The 17,781-nt window shown below is 38.2% G+C and overlaps 1 protein-coding gene across 1 annotated transcript in view; it reads right to left on the bottom strand.

Moving 5' to 3' along the window:
* Positions 1-8,979: 8,979 nt before the first annotated feature.
* CROCC2 (ciliary rootlet coiled-coil, rootletin family member 2) overlaps positions 8,980-17,781 on the bottom strand; it is a 100,649-nt gene continuing 91,847 nt past the window's right edge. The window contains exons 33-35 of the mRNA XM_088132085.1: positions 13,019-13,150; positions 11,848-12,027; positions 8,980-10,341 (exon numbers count right to left, since the gene is read on the bottom strand). Of these exons, the coding sequence (XP_087988211.1) occupies positions 10,258-10,341; positions 11,848-12,027; positions 13,019-13,150 (396 nt within the window). The 3' untranslated portion in view covers positions 8,980-10,257. The remainder of the gene's footprint in view (positions 10,342-11,847; positions 12,028-13,018; positions 13,151-17,781) is intronic.

Raw genomic sequence — 17,781 nt, 5'->3', positions numbered from 1 at the left:
ATCTGATTATTCCATTGTATAGAGTCTACATTTATAGAGTTTACATTTATTGCACATTTTAGCAGTAAACAAAACTTTTTCTTCATAAAACTCTATTAACTTATCTCCTGCATTTACCTAATCCAAATTTTCTTGCAATCTGGGTTCCTTTATTTCTTCAATTTTGGTATCCCATTCATTCATTAGTAGAACTATGTCCTTTGTTGATGTTGAATTTAGTACTTCTTATAATTTGCCATAACATTTGTCAGTGTCTTCTGTCATCTGTAATAGCTGGGTACACTTGCAATGCACTGATGTTAATTGGGTAACTATTAATTCTAAAAGATATGATTCTGTAATTTACTAGTTTATAACTGAATACACACTTACCAACATTGTTTTTACTCCATTCCTTCATATGGTCTCATGCCCTAAATAGTGTGTGAAGTAACTATCTGATTTAAAGTGGTGCAGCCCCTTCCACCTAAGCTTATTTATTTCTCAAACATCCAATTTAGTTTGCCTTGTTTCTCTTTATTTTATTTATTAAATTTATAGCCATAAGGTTAATTTGGCTAACTGGGCTGGCTACCCCCTTCCCTTTTGAAGCTGCATGTTTGGTATACAAAAATGACTATCCGAAATAGAAGGAATGTATTGTTTATTGGTCAAGGATATAAGGTAGCCATGTTCCCCTCCTAGAACCTCTGAACAAGCTCAAGTTCTATTTGTAATAGAACATAGAACAACATTTCCACTTTGACAATTTCAAGTTTTGCTTTATTCTTCCTTGTCATGTTCCAATTGTAAAGGTTCTTGTAGAAAAAGGAACTGCTCTTTCAGTTCTGGCACCATCACTGACAAGATTTCCTTTTGGCTTTAGTCTGGTTATATCATCTCCTCCAAAGCTGCTTGTAAGAATTCAACATTCTCTCTAGTAACTAGAGAAGAGCCTTCTGACTGGGTGGGCATTGTCTGGTTCTCAATCTTGTCTACACGTTATCTCCAGTCCCATCTGCCCTCACCCCCATTGTAGATTACCCTCACCCTTTTCTTTTCAACCTTACCAGCAAGTATGAATCTAGCAGTAGCTTCTGCTCCTACTGGCATTGCTCTTGCATCACTAGTGTTTGCCACACATCAAAATGGCAAACCTACCAATGGAAGGTTTTCATTTCTTCTTGTTATCTTGACTTTGAAGAAATCAGTTAACTTTAACCTCCTTGATCAAATATCCCTGTTAAATTTCCCTGTTTACTTGTTTGGTGAGTCTGACTCCTTGTTCACTCATTCAGTGACTTCTTGCATCCATCTGCAATTCCTGTCATTCACTTTATCAGCCTTATCACCTGAGCTGTGGGGAAGAAACTATTGTTTTTGGCTGCTAGTGATAGCAGGAAACCAGTGGTCTTGAACTGAATGGATGGGTGAAGCCAGTGATTTATATCATAGGATTGCTGGGAAGAAGAAGCACAAGATTACTACCCTATCAATGACCTTCTGTTGAATGAATGTTGTATACATTAAAATGAGTACATAAATGTGGCTTGCAACTAGCAATACATGGCTTAGGGCCCACAGCTTGTCTACATCTACTTTAACAAGAAAGGGTTACAATGTCCAATTCTCTGGTTTTGCATCCCAATTTACACTCAGAAGACTCAGATTCAGCTATTAGCTATCTCAGCTATTAAACACACCAACCATAGATAACCATTATTTACTTAACCCAAATTTCTGGTTATTGCATGAACTATAAAGTAATTATACAGGCTGAGTTTCCACAATATTTAGATTAAAAACTGGTGGGCTAGTTTATGGTTCAGTGTATCATATGAACAGGCCAGTCGCAAACTTGTTTTGACATAGGAGAAATTGTAAAAGAGGATAGTTGGGTGGTTAAAGGAAAGTGTGAAGTTACGAAGGAAGCCTCTATGTTGCAATTATATAATCTGACTGACACATTGTGCTTAGCTGTGGTTTAACCATATTTTGTTGAATAAGCCAAAATGTCTGCATTCACACACTGCACTAAGCTATAAATCATAGTTTACAAACCTCAAAAGTTGAATTCACATAATAGTCAAAGTCAAAACCAAACAAATAATAGCATGATATGTGAATCTACGCTTTGTGTTTCTTTATCAGCCCTTTCTCTGTACTGTTACCTTGCCTTCTAATATATTCAGGCAGTGTCTTCCAGAATTCCCAGCCAGAATTAGCAACATCTTGGCTGGTAATCTGAAGAGCTGCTATCCAAATGTATATTGTAAGTGCCCAATCCCTGCCACTGAGACTTTTAATATTTTTATTTATAAAGATTTAAGATTCTCTTCATCCCAGCCATCCAGGATGCTGCTGGTCTCTTCCTGGTCCACTCACCATTCAACAGCCACTTTTGTATTATTTCCTCTCATTTTCCTTATAATTTTTCAGCTCTTTTTTCTATCTTCTCTCATTGTTATGTGATTCACAATTAAATACTGTGGCAAGCTGTGTGTTATTGAATAAACAACAATTAAATGGATTTACACAACTCACTAAGGCAAAATCAGGTAAACCACAATGCAGTTTAGTAGAATGACTGAGCACCATCAGTCAGATCCTTGATCTGTAAATACTCTTTGGGTCCTAACAATCAAATCTCAGTGTTTGGTAATCTGATTTTTGTAGTCATGTTTGTCTATCACTATGAATACAATGATGACATATAGGACACATTAAAAGTAAAAAATGTACATATACCCAGAATCCACTTTACCAGAGATAGGATATCTATGCGGGTGTTGCTGTCAATCACAACACATCTATGTGAGTGTTGCTGTCAATCACAAAAGCAAAGTTCTGTGCCCCAGAATAATGGACATGATAATATGTCACAACAATATCCTACTTACTCTAGTGAAGAATATATGTGGCTCAGGGTTGAATTGTTGGGTTCTTGGTGTTCTCGGAGCTTGCTTTTCTTCCCGCACATATTTCATTACCAGGCTAGCTACATCATCAGTGCATGACAATGTCTCCAGGAAGAGAAGCAAGATGAGACAATATCAAAAATCCAACAGTACTTGCAGACTGTATAGGACAGACAGAACTGTCTCTGCGCTAGAGAATAAATGGACACAAATCTAACATCAGAAAACTGAAAGGAGAGTGGAGGGTGGGAGAGAACATTGTTTTAACTTCCCAGACTTTCAAATACTGTCATATTGGTTCTCCAAGTGATCAGGGGTTTACCAAGTGTGTAGGCATATGAATATGTAGGACTTGGCTATAATATAAAAATGAAACCAAAAAGGATTATATCAATTATGTCTAAAAGCCCTAATCCTGCTTTTATAACAAGTTATAAGAAAAAATATCTGCTGAAGCCTGAAGCAGCTTCAAATATTTGTTTACCTTCTCCTTTTCAGTCTATTTTCTAATTATGAATATGTGTGAAAACCACTGCTTTGATTGAATTCTAAATGGACCTTTGATTTAATTTATATGTATTATAACTGAGAGTGTGATTGGGCTTTCCTAGTTCTGTGAGGCAGAATTAAACTGCCTTGAGCCTGTCTGATAAAACGATTTGCTTAAGATAAATGCTGACCCCTTTTTTTTTTTTTAAGCTGAGACAAAGGGCTACTTGAGTATGGCATGTAGTTTAAAACACATATTGCTAGAAAGAATTTCCTGATCTTATTTTTAGCACCTCAAGAAGAAAAAAAGAAAACAACGTTGCTGGTTTTAAAAGAAGAAAGAAAATCTTCTACTTTCTTTTTGATAACTCTTATGTACATTTTTTTTGGATAAACCTTATATACCCCAGCTTGGCCACAACCACATTTAAAATAGACATGTCAGTTCTAGAAGCCTTGACAGCTGTCAAGGCCAAGATGAATATAGCTAGGAATGAATTTTTTTCCAGAACGAACATTGTATTTCTGGGCATGGCCCCTAGCTAAGTTAGAGATTACTGGCATAGCCTTCTGAAGGAATAAGTTACAAATAGAATTCCAGGAAATACTTAAGTTTGATCCATACATAGGACTTGAGTCATTATCATAATCCCACTAGTTTCAATATATTTTCTTGATGACCAAATTTGCACAAATAAGCAGGCTTCTCAATAATGGGGTTTTCAGTAAACTTTAGTTAGGCAGGCCCCAATTTTATTTTATCTAGCTTAACTGTCATGACTTGCAATGGACAGGGTATACTTATGTCTACAAGTGACCCAGTTTCCATAGAAGAGTATAGCTACACTGAAGATTTAAACCAGTCTTACCATTGTTCCTTCCAGGTTTAGTGAAAGACACAAAGGTTCTAACATTCTCAGGAATCAGGATCCTCACAAAAATGTAATTCCCAGGGTACTTTGGGGGAAGTCATAACTCTTTGGCTGCAGCTATGAACATATTTAAATGAGAGTAAGGTTAAACGACACCAAGATAGATAGATAGATAGATAGATAGATAGATAGATAGATAGATAGATAGATAGATAGATAGATATAGATAAACCATAGTTGCTTGAGTCACATATAATACTAAGCCATAAACAATGGCTTTTTCATACTGTATGTCTCACCAACCCAAGCAAATTATGGTATCATGTACTATGATGAAAAAAAATAGATCCCTTAGAGCTTAAGAGACAATTATCTATCTATCATTATAAATTGGAAAGGGATGTAAACCCAGCCTGTATGGTTTGTCAGCCATTGCTTAATGCTTAATATGATGTGAAAACCTAGCCAAGTAAGTTTTATGCAGTAAATCTTGGTTAAAGCGAACCATGGCTTAATTGTATGTGTGAACCAGTTCAGTATTTTTCAGTGCAGAGATGGTCTTCATTTCTCAACAGATTAGATCATGAAGACAAATATAGCTTCTCAAATAAACAAGCTACTTAGGTTATCCATCTTCCTGTGACATTTTAATGGGAAGCATCACAGCCAGCTAGACCATTTTTCTTTTTGACAGCAAAGTTGGCAATCCACACGTTGAGAAGCAATTCCTTCCCATGGAAGTTGGAAAACAACCTCCTAAGGCATATAGGAGGTTCTTGGCTAAGAATATATTCTACGTATACCAATTATTTTTCTCATTAGCAATTTGGAAGCTGAATTAATTGAAACAATGTATCCACTCCAACACATGGTGCTGTTAATATTAACTTAAAAAGCAAGTCCTGATATTCCCTGTTTGTGGCTTCATTCTCCTGGGAAAGAAGTGCCACGAGTATGAGATCATCTCATTTCCTTTTCATACATATTGCTGTATACCATGGTGGCATCACATGTTGTTTGTCATTCCTACAGCTCTGGAACAGTTTCAGCTGAATCCCCCAAATGCAACTATCTTCAGCTGAATCCCCCAAATGCAACTATCTCCTCTCACTGAGTCACAACTGAGCCCATGGATGTCGTTCGGCTGTCCTCCACATAAAAGGTGGCTTATTTTCAAGAGCCAGTTTGGTCTAGTGGTTAAGGCTCTATCAGGCCTAGCCCAAAGAACTCCTGGAGACCATGCAGGTTCAATCAGCAAGGTTTATTAGCCAGCGCCTGTTTACAGGAATCTTCTCAGACTGACCACTAGTTCCCAGGCACAGCTATCTACTATCTTCTGGAATGTTTAGGGATGCACCAGCTTTCTCCGCTTATCTCCAGAGCGTTGCTCTGGAGACGAGAGCACTGTTTTCACCCCCCTTCCTCCATTCCAGTCCATCACAGGCTCCCGGCTAGAAACCAGGAGACTCTGAGTTCTAGTCCTGCTTTAGGCTGGATTACTTTGGGCCAGTCTCTCTCTCTCAGCCCATGATGTCAGGCTCGGGTGACAAGTTGGTTGGTAAATTCCTTTTGCAGCGAACAGATCAACATTTGGTTGATCTGAAAAAGCAGACCCTGCACCTTCAGGAAAACGCTAGGAAGCAAAAAAAAAAAAAAAATCCTATTTAATTCCAGCTTTATCTAGGGACATATTTTAGAGGATACACAAAAGCTCATTAAGCTCCACCCATGCAGCTTACCACTCAGGGGAATAAAAGTTATAAAATAATTGACAAAGTTGCACAAGAATTAGCTGAATAAACAGTGAGTCTTTAAATAAGTACATACTTTGTTTCCAAAGAACAAACTAATCTTTAATCCTTGCCTCTTTAGTTAGCAAGTATTTGCTCCCTTTCCTGTTTGTTCCATGTTGTTCTTTTCCTGCATTTATCTTTGTTATAAACCTCATGAAATTGCTGTCACATTCAAGTTGGAAAAGATGCCAGAGGAGGAAATCAGATCATCCTTACTGGTGCTGTGCTATTTTGTTGATGCCTATATCCCAATGGTCCTTAGGTCAACAAAGAAATAGGAGTCCATAGTCTATGATATATATGTACCACCACCACCCCCATGTTTGCACACCACATTGCTAAATTTTAGTAGCAGAACCCATACATATGGTGGCATCACTTTCTGGTTCTTTTAAAACTCCACAGAAAATATGTGCTTTAAGTTTGCAAGGCTTAATAAATCCATCTCCCTTTTAAAAATGCCATTCCACCCCCACCCACCCCCCATGGAAAAAGGTGATAATTGCAGCCCCACCCCTCTGGAAATGTGAGTTCTATGAGTCTAGGTGGCAAAATAGTAGCATGCTTGTTAGACCACCTGTCATGCTCCTTGGTCACTATCCATTGTTTTCCAGATCCCTGTTTAAAAGATGGGAAGGGAAATAGGCATTTCTTGTAGTTCGCAAAATAACTGCATTTATGAAGCAGAGTTATAGGAAGCTCATTTGGCTGCAAAGGAAGTTGTGCTTAGTACTTCATGGATCATCTATAGCAACTAGCATTCTTACCTTATCAAAAGAGTCATATAAATTGGCAGTTTTAGTCCACTTATGAAATATATTTTGCATGATCCAACAAAAGCTGTTGAGTTACACTATGTAAGTTAAATTGATCATGACGAACGTGGCAATCATATTCCTACCTAGAAATAAACTGACTGAAATGTGGGCATTATTTCTTAATAGAAGTAGGGCATCGTTGTGTGCCCATTCTGTTGCTTTCAAAGGAACAGTCTCCAAAAAAAAAAAAAAAAAAAGATCCTGTGAATTCACTGGGATTTGCTTCCAGGAACGCATCTGCAGGGTATTTTTTAGTTTCAACTAACTTTTGTGGGATTTGTGTTCAACATATCAAGTGACTCTTGTTGCTTTTCAATGGGACTTGTTCTTGTGTAATGTACGTCGGATCCCTCCTAATGCTCCACTTTCTCAGCTTCCCTCCAACTAGTCTGAACTCTGAATTATATTAAGAAGCTCACGATCCAATGGGAGTGCAAAACGACTTAACAAAGCTGATATTGTTTTAATCCTTTTTCACCCTTTTAAAAAATACACATCCACACAATTGCAACTGCTATGATACATTTTGTTTTTTTTTTTAAACAACAAGAAGAAAAAATGTTAGAGTGTTTGTTGGTAGCTGCAAGGGAATGTTTAGCTTCCAGTGTTTGGAAGATAAAGCTCTTTTCCACCGGGACCTTGTTTTGAAGTGCTTGTATTCAATACTAAAAAAGCAATAGAAATATCTGCTGTGGTAATTATTGCAAGGTCTGTTTCAGTGCTGAATGGAGGCCAAGGAACAGATTCCTGTGTAAGAACTGAAACTGAGCAGAAAAAGAACAGCAGGGCTGAGAAGGAACAGCATCCGATTAACTAAATTCACCCATGGAAAGTTTCCCTCATCGGAACTGCCTGTGCCAGCAACGCACACACATTTTCTGGGATTCCCAGCTCTTTGCCCACATGTAGGTCAATACCAGGTGGTGGAAACTAGGAATAGGATAAACTCCTTCTTGCCGCTTGGCACTTAATGTTCTAGGCATAAAGTTATTTTATAAAATAATAAAAGAGCATCTGCCATTGCTTCTGTGCAGAAGCCTCATCTGTGGGAGACAGGGCAGAAACTGCTCCTTGGAGGCTGGCTACATTAATCCTCACTTACAGAAGCTTAAAGAACAAACAAATCAGCCACTTTATGGGCATATGCACATCTGCGTTTCCCAGTCAATGGAATTAGGATTTCACACCAGCATAGAAGTAGGTCTAGTCCTATGGTTGAATGCATCTTTTACCACATATTGAGTCTCAGGAATTCAGAGATGATGTTGTGGTCAATCCTATAAAATGGCGGCCTTGTTCAGTCATAAAACTCAAGTCAGAGAGAATATAATGGGTTACAAAGCACCAATTTACTAAATGCCTCTACCACCCTGTCTCTACCATTCCAGCTTATCTTTCTTGTTTTGCTAGGTAGGTGAGCATACTCCTAAACAAAGCAAGGAGATGCCCCTCAAGTGTATGGGGTCCATTTGGAATATAGAGATGTTCTTGGAAGTAAAGGTGCTGCTGGCGCTTTACTTTGCAGCTTATCAACTTCCTGTTTTTTAAAGCTTTTTAGATGTAAGATCTCAAGTGCAGCATGAAATTTGGCAGGCACCAAAGAAAGTGTTTGCAGGCATGTTGCGGCTTCTATATGCCATGCTATAGATCAGGTTCTGGAGCCAAAGCAATATGCGTACAAATAGGCATCAATAAAAATGACTGCAACTTTCATCATCTGGCTCTTGATGTGCACTATGTAACCTTAGTTAAGTCAGCTTTAAGCAGGTTTTAGCCATCAAAGATTTTCTCTAAAGAATCATGAAGAGTATTTTCGGAATTCCAACAATTCTTAGCAATCCTTAGCCCCCTTTTACAGAAGTATCAGGTTATTTGGTTAGTAATCATACCAGTTGAATACATTTGGATCTTACTTTGTAATACAAGTATGACGCACTGCGTGGATTCCATTTGGACAGTGGTTTCTTTATGCTGCCTTCAATCAAGAAAGAGATTAACACGATAGGGAGTTGAGGGGGGGCTATTTTAACTTGTTGTAGCAAAAGTACTGTAACAAAGAGATTTGTGGATAGCAGAAAGACAAGCAGATTGTTTTGCAACAAAAGCTTTATTGGCTACAGTCCATGTCATCAGGTGCAGGAAGTGTGATCCTCAGCTGGCTTGACAGCTTATGCTATAATAAATCTTTGAACTACCACAAAACTTTCTGCTGTTAAAAGTTGCCCACATTTCAGGGCTACATCTTAACTGCTTCATACTGCAAACCAGTGGGAACCTATACTACTTTTCTCTATAAAACAATGCAAACTGCTTTCCTCAGTTTAGGAAATGTGTTTTTACATCTTTATTTTATTCACTGACAACATGCATTTGGAAAATAAAATATTCATAAAGAAAAAATGTGAATCAATGATAACAGGTGATGTTTACAGCAATTCCAAGATGGCTTCTTGTCATTCCCAGGGAAACCAGTGTTTTTGATTCCGGAAGGGATTTCCTTGGAGCCTGTCAGCTGGCAGAGTGGGTGGAATGTTGGATGTTAACACTTTGACTTATCTGGAGTCCAATAAGTCATAAAATGACTTGGGTTTGAATTAATCTCAGCCACCTGCCACCATGAAAATGGCTTGATGTTCATAGACACAGCAAAAGATTTGATCAGTCCCTGGGTGTTGTCACACTACGCTTCCTAATTTCTCTGCACTGTGTTATAATTTTGATGCCAGCAGAACTGCTTACCTCCTGTGTTTCCATATGATGTACAGGTTAACAGTGACACTGAGTGATTGCAACCAGATAGCCACCGTATGTATCACTACGCAAGAAGATGAGGTTATGATTTTGCACAGTGCACCAAACAATACTTGCCAGCAGGGGGAAAAAATAATCTGACAAGTGATGGAAATGCAGAGATATTTAAATAGCAGGGTGCTCCTAGCAGACACCTGGAATTTTAAAGTTTGTACAGCCAGTACTGAAAGCTCCAAGAGATCATGCAGGGATACACTATTCCAAGACCCAAACAAATGAGAATCCCCTCCCTGTCAAATGTTCTAAATGAATTAGTTAAGCACTGGTGCCCTGGGTTTCAAGCATCTTAGAGAGAACAGCTGCCCGCACAGCAGGGTTTCCTCTTGGCAGTTTACTGCCTAGTTATTTGGTATCTTTACTGTGCCTTCCAAGTGTTCAGAGTATGTGCTGCTTGGGTGGAGAAACATTACATGCTAGCATTGCCAGTCTTGGATCTCCAATTTCTCTGACAGTGAATCAGTTGAGTACCCTAATGCAAGAAATGGATGAATCCAAATCTTGAGGGTAAGGATCCTGCTGAAGGCTGGATCTGCTTTTTGGCCACCTCAGATCCAAGTACAAGGTTTGGTTTATTCAGTCATTTTACTGTATGAAGCACCTGGCTCAGGTACGCCTGTCGTCTTCTCACTTCTTGATCCAATTGCTCTTTCAGAGAATTTACCTGCAGAAATATATGCACAGGCAAAGATAAACAAGAATATATAATTTAATTCAGTGTTCTAACTTCAAGAGTGGCCAGTATCAGGCTCATCAGAGTGGCATAAAGGATTTTTGGGACAAATCATCTTTCTTGCTACATTCTTCCAAAGTACTTGGAGTTTTCTCATTTTGACTTCACAAACCTGGTAAATAATAAAGCTGAGAAGTAGCAACTGGGCCTTAGTTACTATGTGAGCTTCATGGTCATAATGAGGATTTAGATTCAGTTCTCCCTGATCTAAACCAAAGCTTCATCTTCACACTAGTTAAGTTTCCAGAAATCAAAATGGTAGGGATAGCATAAGTGCTGTCTTCAATTGTTTTAATTAACATTCTTAATTGTTTCCTACAACTTCCTTCCACCCCTTACTTCACTTCTAAATACTTGTTTAAGAATGAGAGAGCTTCAGATAGGAAATCATAATAAGAAATATTTCACACTGATTTACACATAGTCCTGATGTGATTCTCCTATTTTATTCCCTCTTGTTGATAACTAGCTCTAATTATCATTAGCAAGAGGAAGTGCTGATCAAATATGATCAAGCTAAAAAAGGGAGGGGGCATATATTGAGATTTGGATTTACTCTGGTACAACGAGGGAGGAAATCCTATATCTTTTCTTTCTTTAGGAAGCAGCCTAAGTATGTACTGTGAATATTTAGGATCACCAAACAGAATCATGTCAAGGATTTGGTACAGTTATAGTTCCCATTGTAAGAAAATCTTGTGTTGAGCATAGATTAAAATTGAACTTTGCACCCCTCCATCAGTTGTCTTGTTGTCTTATTCATCTTCTTCCTGATATTATCCTGGATAATATCCCTCACTTAACTCACAGATTGGCTGGGTTCTTTATGTGTAAATTCACAAACTATAATATGGTTAATTTGGTTTTGGCTTAACTTGATGTGTGAATCCAGCAATTGTGATTTTATGACTTAATGTTTTGCATAAACCAGGCCACAATGGTCTGTTCAACAAATCATGATGAAGACAAAATGTTTTAGAAGAATGAGAGCCCAGCCAAGATTTGCTCATTGAACTAAGGCTTGTTTAACCAGAGGTTATTGAATAAACTGCAATTATCAATTTATTTATTGCATGCAATAATAGGATTTCCTAAACTCAAATATTTAACAGTCAAGTTATTATTCATCTGGAAAATCTGATGGATAGAATGAATTTTTTTCTGCCCTACTTTTAAGATATTTGTTCATTCACAAAGGAGGAATTTGGAAAAAAAGCATAAAACTTTTCTTCCTTGATATCTTTACTCTGAGAGCCTTCAAACAAACCAAATCCCCAAGATTTTATCCATTCTTTCAACCACCATCCCAACTCATACAAACATGGAAAGTTTATATAAGCCTTTCAATGCGCATAACAGTATTCTATATACAGATTTTAGATATCAACTGAATAAGAATTAGTAAGAAAAAGTACTCAGTCTACATCTCTATTCTACCTGTTCTTCCAAACTTTTCACCCTCTGCCGATGGGTTCTTTCCTGGGATTGGAGTGTCCGTTCAGCTTGGAGCTGAGCACTGCGTAGCCTTTCTGTTTCCAGTTCCATGTCTAGCTGATGCCGGGATGTTAGTTCTACCAGCCGCTGGGCATGCGTTTGTTCCAGCTCTGCAATCTGGACCTAGAATGAGTGCATAAATATAAATATCTAGCTTCATGACGTTGTGATGCTGAACATGTTGGCCTTAGTTGTCTTCCAGAGCTTCCATAATGGCAGGGGTTAGCAATCTTATTTTTCTGTTGAAGGGCACATTTCTTCAGAGATAATCTGTTAGAGGCCACACGATGGCCTGGGCTGAAGCAAGTGGTGGGTGGGGCCAAAGTATCCCTTTTGTCTCTGACAATCCCTTTTCTTTTTTCTGATACATCTCCTTTTTTCCTAAAGTGATTTTTTCTTTCTTTCTTGCAAGCAGCAGGGAAGGGACAGGCCGTGTTCACCACAAGCCTAAACTGGTCTCTTGTGGCAGAAGAAGACCTACATTAATAGACATTTCCTTCTTCTGGTTACTGTATCTACATGGCTGGATTTTGTACTCTGTGTCTCTTCCAGGTTGGAGTCTTAGTGCATTTGGAGCTCAAGTGGAAAATACACAAGAAAAGAGCATAACTAGAACTTGTTTAGCTGGTTTCCTCTTGCCATTCATTAATTCCCCAGAATGTATGTAATCCTCCACCAGATATTCCCCAAAGCACCCAAACAATTCTCATGCTTGCCACTTGCTCATGTGTTTCATCTCTCCATGTCCTACAACTTAATTTATACCAATCAGAGAAATTATTTCTTCCCTAATGCAGCAGGATGTGATCCATGACTTTTTAAAGAAATTGAATGATGTTATGCATGAGCATTGGCTGCTTTCTCCTCTAATTATTGTGCTTGAGGCAACTGAATAGAGGTGATAAAAAGTAAATTATGCTGTTCATCAACATACCAGCCAATGGGTGGATGGGCTGTTAGAACAAGATATGAGTTTTTCAGACTAGCAAATAGTATTGCAAAGCACACATAATCATATAACAGGGAGCCATTTTGTTTACAAAGCTCTCTGTAGCACCACCTTGTGAACAATTAATCTGCCTAGTAATGTCCAGGTTCAATAAGTCCAACAGACCTGCAAGTGTTCATTTTGCATCATGATGTCCTCCATCTCCTGTTGTAGGCTACTCACTGATCGATCCAGCTGTCCTCTCATCTGACTGAGTCTAAAAGTATCATCTTCCTTCCCGAATTTCTCATGCTCTGCCTGCAGAAAGGACACCAAAATCCCTTATTAAATGCTGAGTTCAAAGAAAATTTTAAATTATGAATTATTTGGTTCTGGCTTAGTACAATGTGTGAACACAGCTTTGAGGTACTGTAGATGAACCGCATTAGTGTGAATCAAGCCAACTGAACACAATTGAGCCCAATATCTTTAGTACCCACATGCTGCTTTCATGTATTGTAGCTTTATTTTGGCACTAGAAAACATCTTTTAATAATATAGTCTCTAGTGTACAACAAATGTTTTCCATCAAGTTCTTAATGGTCATAGTCCGTACTGTTCTCCCATCTAATCTCTCTTGTACTGCAGATTCGGAGAATGTTGGCTGCAAGTATGATGGTGAAAGTGAACACTGAAAGTACAACGATGCACATGGAACAGGATAAGATGCAAGAAGTATGGATAGTTTATGTTCAGTGCTGAAAAGAGGCAGAGAAAGGGGACAATATTTGCAGGTGGGGTCCAAACAGACAAGATGGTGGTTGTGACATCACAAAGAAGCCCTGAGCTTTTTATATATGTGTCGACACTGCATGCACATACAAATGGACAGGGCTTCAATCATGATGCCACAACTGTCACTTTGCCTGTTTTGACCCTCCCTGTGGACATTGCTGCATGGATGAGAAACATAATTCAGATTCAGTTACCATGGAGTTCTTGGTGCTCTCTGAGCTTGGTTGTTTGCTTGTAGATGTTTCGTTACCCAACTAAATAAGATCATCAGTGTGAGTGAGTGTGGGGTTTGCTGCCTGTTTATATACAGTAGCTTGCCCTGCCAGTTTTGGTGTGGGTATAGTTTCCTCCTTGATGGTTTCTTGATTAAAGTATTGTTTTCTGCCTAACTGCTTGTCTGGTGTTGATCTCTGCTTATCTGAATATTGGCTGCTGGAGTTGATGTGTTCTAGTCTTTTTGTTTCCTTCCTAGATTTTTTATCGTCTCTTTTGAATGGTGTATAAATGTGCTTTATTTCTGTGTGTATTGATGGCTGATTTGTCTAAATTCCAAGCTTCCAGGAATTCCCTAGCATTTTTGGCTTTGGCTAATAGTTTCCCAGCTGAAACTGTGGTTGAGTCTGTCCATGTGTTGTGAGATTCTATTGAACTATTTTACTATTTAAACAACTATAAGCTATTGATTGGACAACATGAAATGTTTAGTGTTCTTTCAGTGACTTTTATTCAGTGAAACCTAAGATATCATAGAGTGGGCAAGCATTACATACTTATGTCTGTATGACAGACATTACATGTTATATGTGCAAATTGTTATAGAGTTAATTAGTTTACCTAGTATTTACAGGTGTTTTAACTGTAAATCGTCCATCTCATTGCCCTAATGCTGTTTGTCTTACTTAAAAACTTTTTCACAATCATTTTAATGTGTTTCAAACTATGAATATTCAAAATATTTTACTATTTGAGTAAGACTCTGACAGTAAAAATGTCAGGTTTTCCAATGAGGGCATTCTAGTTTACATAGGAACGAAAGAACAAATAGTTTTTTAAAGTGACTATTTTAGTGCTGTTTTAGAAAAGCACGCTTTTAGACCTCATGAAGGTGGCTTAGCATTGCTCTATATGAATCTCCAGTTTAATATACACAAAACTAAGGCATGAGTGATCTGTTTTTCTCTGAAATATTAAAAGAAAGAAAATCTAGAAAATGTTGCGCTTTAGTCCACTTCTTTCAGCACGATCATAAAAACTTCTGACATGTCAGAAGGAATGAAACTACAGCATTGCTGTTGCTGGGTTAGATGCTGGTACCCTCTAATTCAGTGTTCTGCCTCCAATAGTAGACCACGAAGAAAGCTCAGAAGAACAAAATGGGGACATCTATCTGTACTGCTTTCCCCAAAACATATATTGCTCCTGAATAGCAAATTTGGGCCATAGACCTATACTTCACAAATTGGCCTAATCTTAAAAAAAAAAAAATCCAAGCTAACAGGCTTTATGGAGGTTTTTCAATGTATATAGGCTTTATGCTCCAAAAGTATAGTTTTCCACATAATAGTAGAAATGTGAAAAAGAAGTGAAGAACAGAAACATCAGCACCTAGAAGCAATACATTGCCTGTTTCAAGGTAATATACAAATTGCCCCTTATCACCGCTGTCTCTAAGAGAAGTCCCCTTCATTTACAAGATTCAAGTTAAGGGAATGCATGGGTGTGATTGATCCACTCAAGCCTCTCCTTTCTACTTGCTATAATATTTCTCTAAACTGGATGTGGATTATACAGATTACCAGATCAAAACCTGAATCTATATCCCCATCTGATTTTCCTATGACTTAGCTTCATGCTAAACAGATATGGTAGGAATCACCTAGAAGACATCTGATCAAGCTATCAGAAGGGGTTGATCTAAATTTTTCTCCTTGGAGGCGGCTCCTGGTCTCCTTAATAAACCTCCTGTTTGATGAACTTGCTCTACCCTTAAGAGGCAGATTCCACTGCAGAATCTCATAGAACTGTTTTATGAGAATCCTAAGGTTCCTATTAAGTTTGAGTTCTTTTGTCTGATCAATGCTAGTTGCCAACTCTATTGCTTTGTTACATTTTAAACTTAAGCGGACCATTTTGACTCTTCTCTGCTGGATTCTATTATAAATGTGCTTAATTAAAAATGGAAATTGATTTGGTCTTATTGTTTAGCCTGGGCATAGTCTTACCGTAAGCCAGACAGCTGATATACAAGCTTACTCTTCTTAAGGAGAGAAAAGGGAAGTTTTGGAAAAGGGCCCTATCTTACTGTATGGATGCAACTCTTAAGTCTAGATTCATGCCTGCTGAACTTAAATTTAGTAAATACAGTAAATCTAGAGTCATCGTATGTGGGCTTCAAAACTCCAGAGTACCACTAGATTGCAGCAAAGAGAGTTTTTTGTATCTTTCTGCAACCATCTAATGCTCAGCTGGATTTTTGCACCACACATGGTTGCTCTAATAAATCACACAAGAGGTAGCAATACATCTACCTCTTAAATACATAAACAGAGGAAGTTTGGCAACCTGCCTACCTATGGGGTTGGAGATATAGACACCACCATTCCATTTATTGCAATGGAAAAGTATGTACCATCCTCTCTCAATCCCTATTTCTGCAGCAGTTCAACCATTCTGAACAATACTGAGATCTTGATCCAAAGAAAAACAAAACAAAAGCAAAAGCACCCCCTCCCCCAATGTTGCAAAATATAAGTATCTCAAATTAAAAGAGGGTGCAGAAGGAGAGAATTGAATTGGTTGTGGGATGTGAGCAAGAGTTAATGGACATCCTGCTATGCAAATGAAAAAAAATCCAAATAACAGTTTGGAGGGAGGGATCTTCTGTCCCTTTAAGTAGTGCACAGATTCACTAGAAGAGAATGTTAAATAGAAGAGAGAGAGGTAAAATCCAGAATAAATACATGGCCAAAATCCAGAATAAATAAATGGCCACATCCGGATTTCCCCTCTGGAGACATCAATAAAGGATTTTATGAGCTTGATATGAATTACCTTCCCTGGCCTGATGTTCTGGAACTCATTAACTAGATTCTCCCCTTTCTTCAGCCCAGGGAAAGAGGTTTTGCATGGGGGAATTCTGGGGCACTATATATATATGGCTATTTTATGCTTGCGGAGATAAATGCTTGTAACATTATTTTGCCATAACAGAAAAATAGCACATTCGTCACCCTCTTCATTTCTGCAGCTAGAAAAATCTACTAAGAAGAACAATAAATAATTTCCAACAAATGCCTGGCCTGACCCTTTCTACCACTTCTGGAGGGACCTGGCAGGAACATTCTTTAACCCTTCCTAGGGATGCTTACAACTGCTAGAAATGGAACAGCCACAGCTACAGAGGCAGTCCAAGACCTTTTAATAAAAAATCTCACACATGGAACATAGAAAAAAAAAATCAGGCATGGAACCTCAGAACTTCTAGTTCAAAACTTTAAATAAAACAAACAAAAACATTTTAGATTTGCACATGTGGCAGAAGAGAAATTCATCAGAATTTTTTAAATTAAACAAATAAGAAGCATAGTGGTAAGGAATATCTATTGACCTGCTCTGCATGGTACTCTAAGCTATTATCTGCTTATTTAGGCTTAGCAGCTGAAATTGGACCAACGGTAAAAAAATGGTTAACCAGAATTTGCACTCATGGTTTTTAAAACATATTCTAACTGTGATGATATGTAATCTTTCTTCCAGCCTTTGGACCTGGAAAAAGTAAGAACAGCTGCAAAATGGAACACAGAGAAATCTCCTCCTTCTGAAAGGGACACCAAAGGATGTCCTGCATTTTTTTTAATAACTCAAAATAATAACAACCCCATCAAACAAGCACTATCAGCTCGTCAGTCATTGATGAAGTAATTGGAAACAGGCAGTCCCACAGATAACTTGGTTCTGTGCTATGAAGGGCTTTATAGGTGATAACCAGCACCTTCAGTCACATCTGGAATTCTGCTGGGAGCAAGTGCAGCATGCAGAGTAGAGGTGTTACATGGATGAAGTGAAGTACACCCATAACTATCTACACCACTGCATTCTGGACCAGCTGCAACTTTCAAGTGGCCTTCAAGGGTATCCCTATGTACAATAGATTG

This window comes from Python bivittatus, unplaced genomic scaffold (assembly GCF_059951505.1).
Source record: "Python bivittatus isolate LINGU-HERP-01145 unplaced genomic scaffold, Pbiv_v1 ctg000980_np1212, whole genome shotgun sequence".
Classification (NCBI taxonomy): domain Eukaryota; kingdom Metazoa; phylum Chordata; class Lepidosauria; order Squamata; family Pythonidae; genus Python; species Python bivittatus.
Note: the sequence above shows the minus strand (reverse complement) of the source record. Positions and strands in the feature narration are given on the sequence as shown.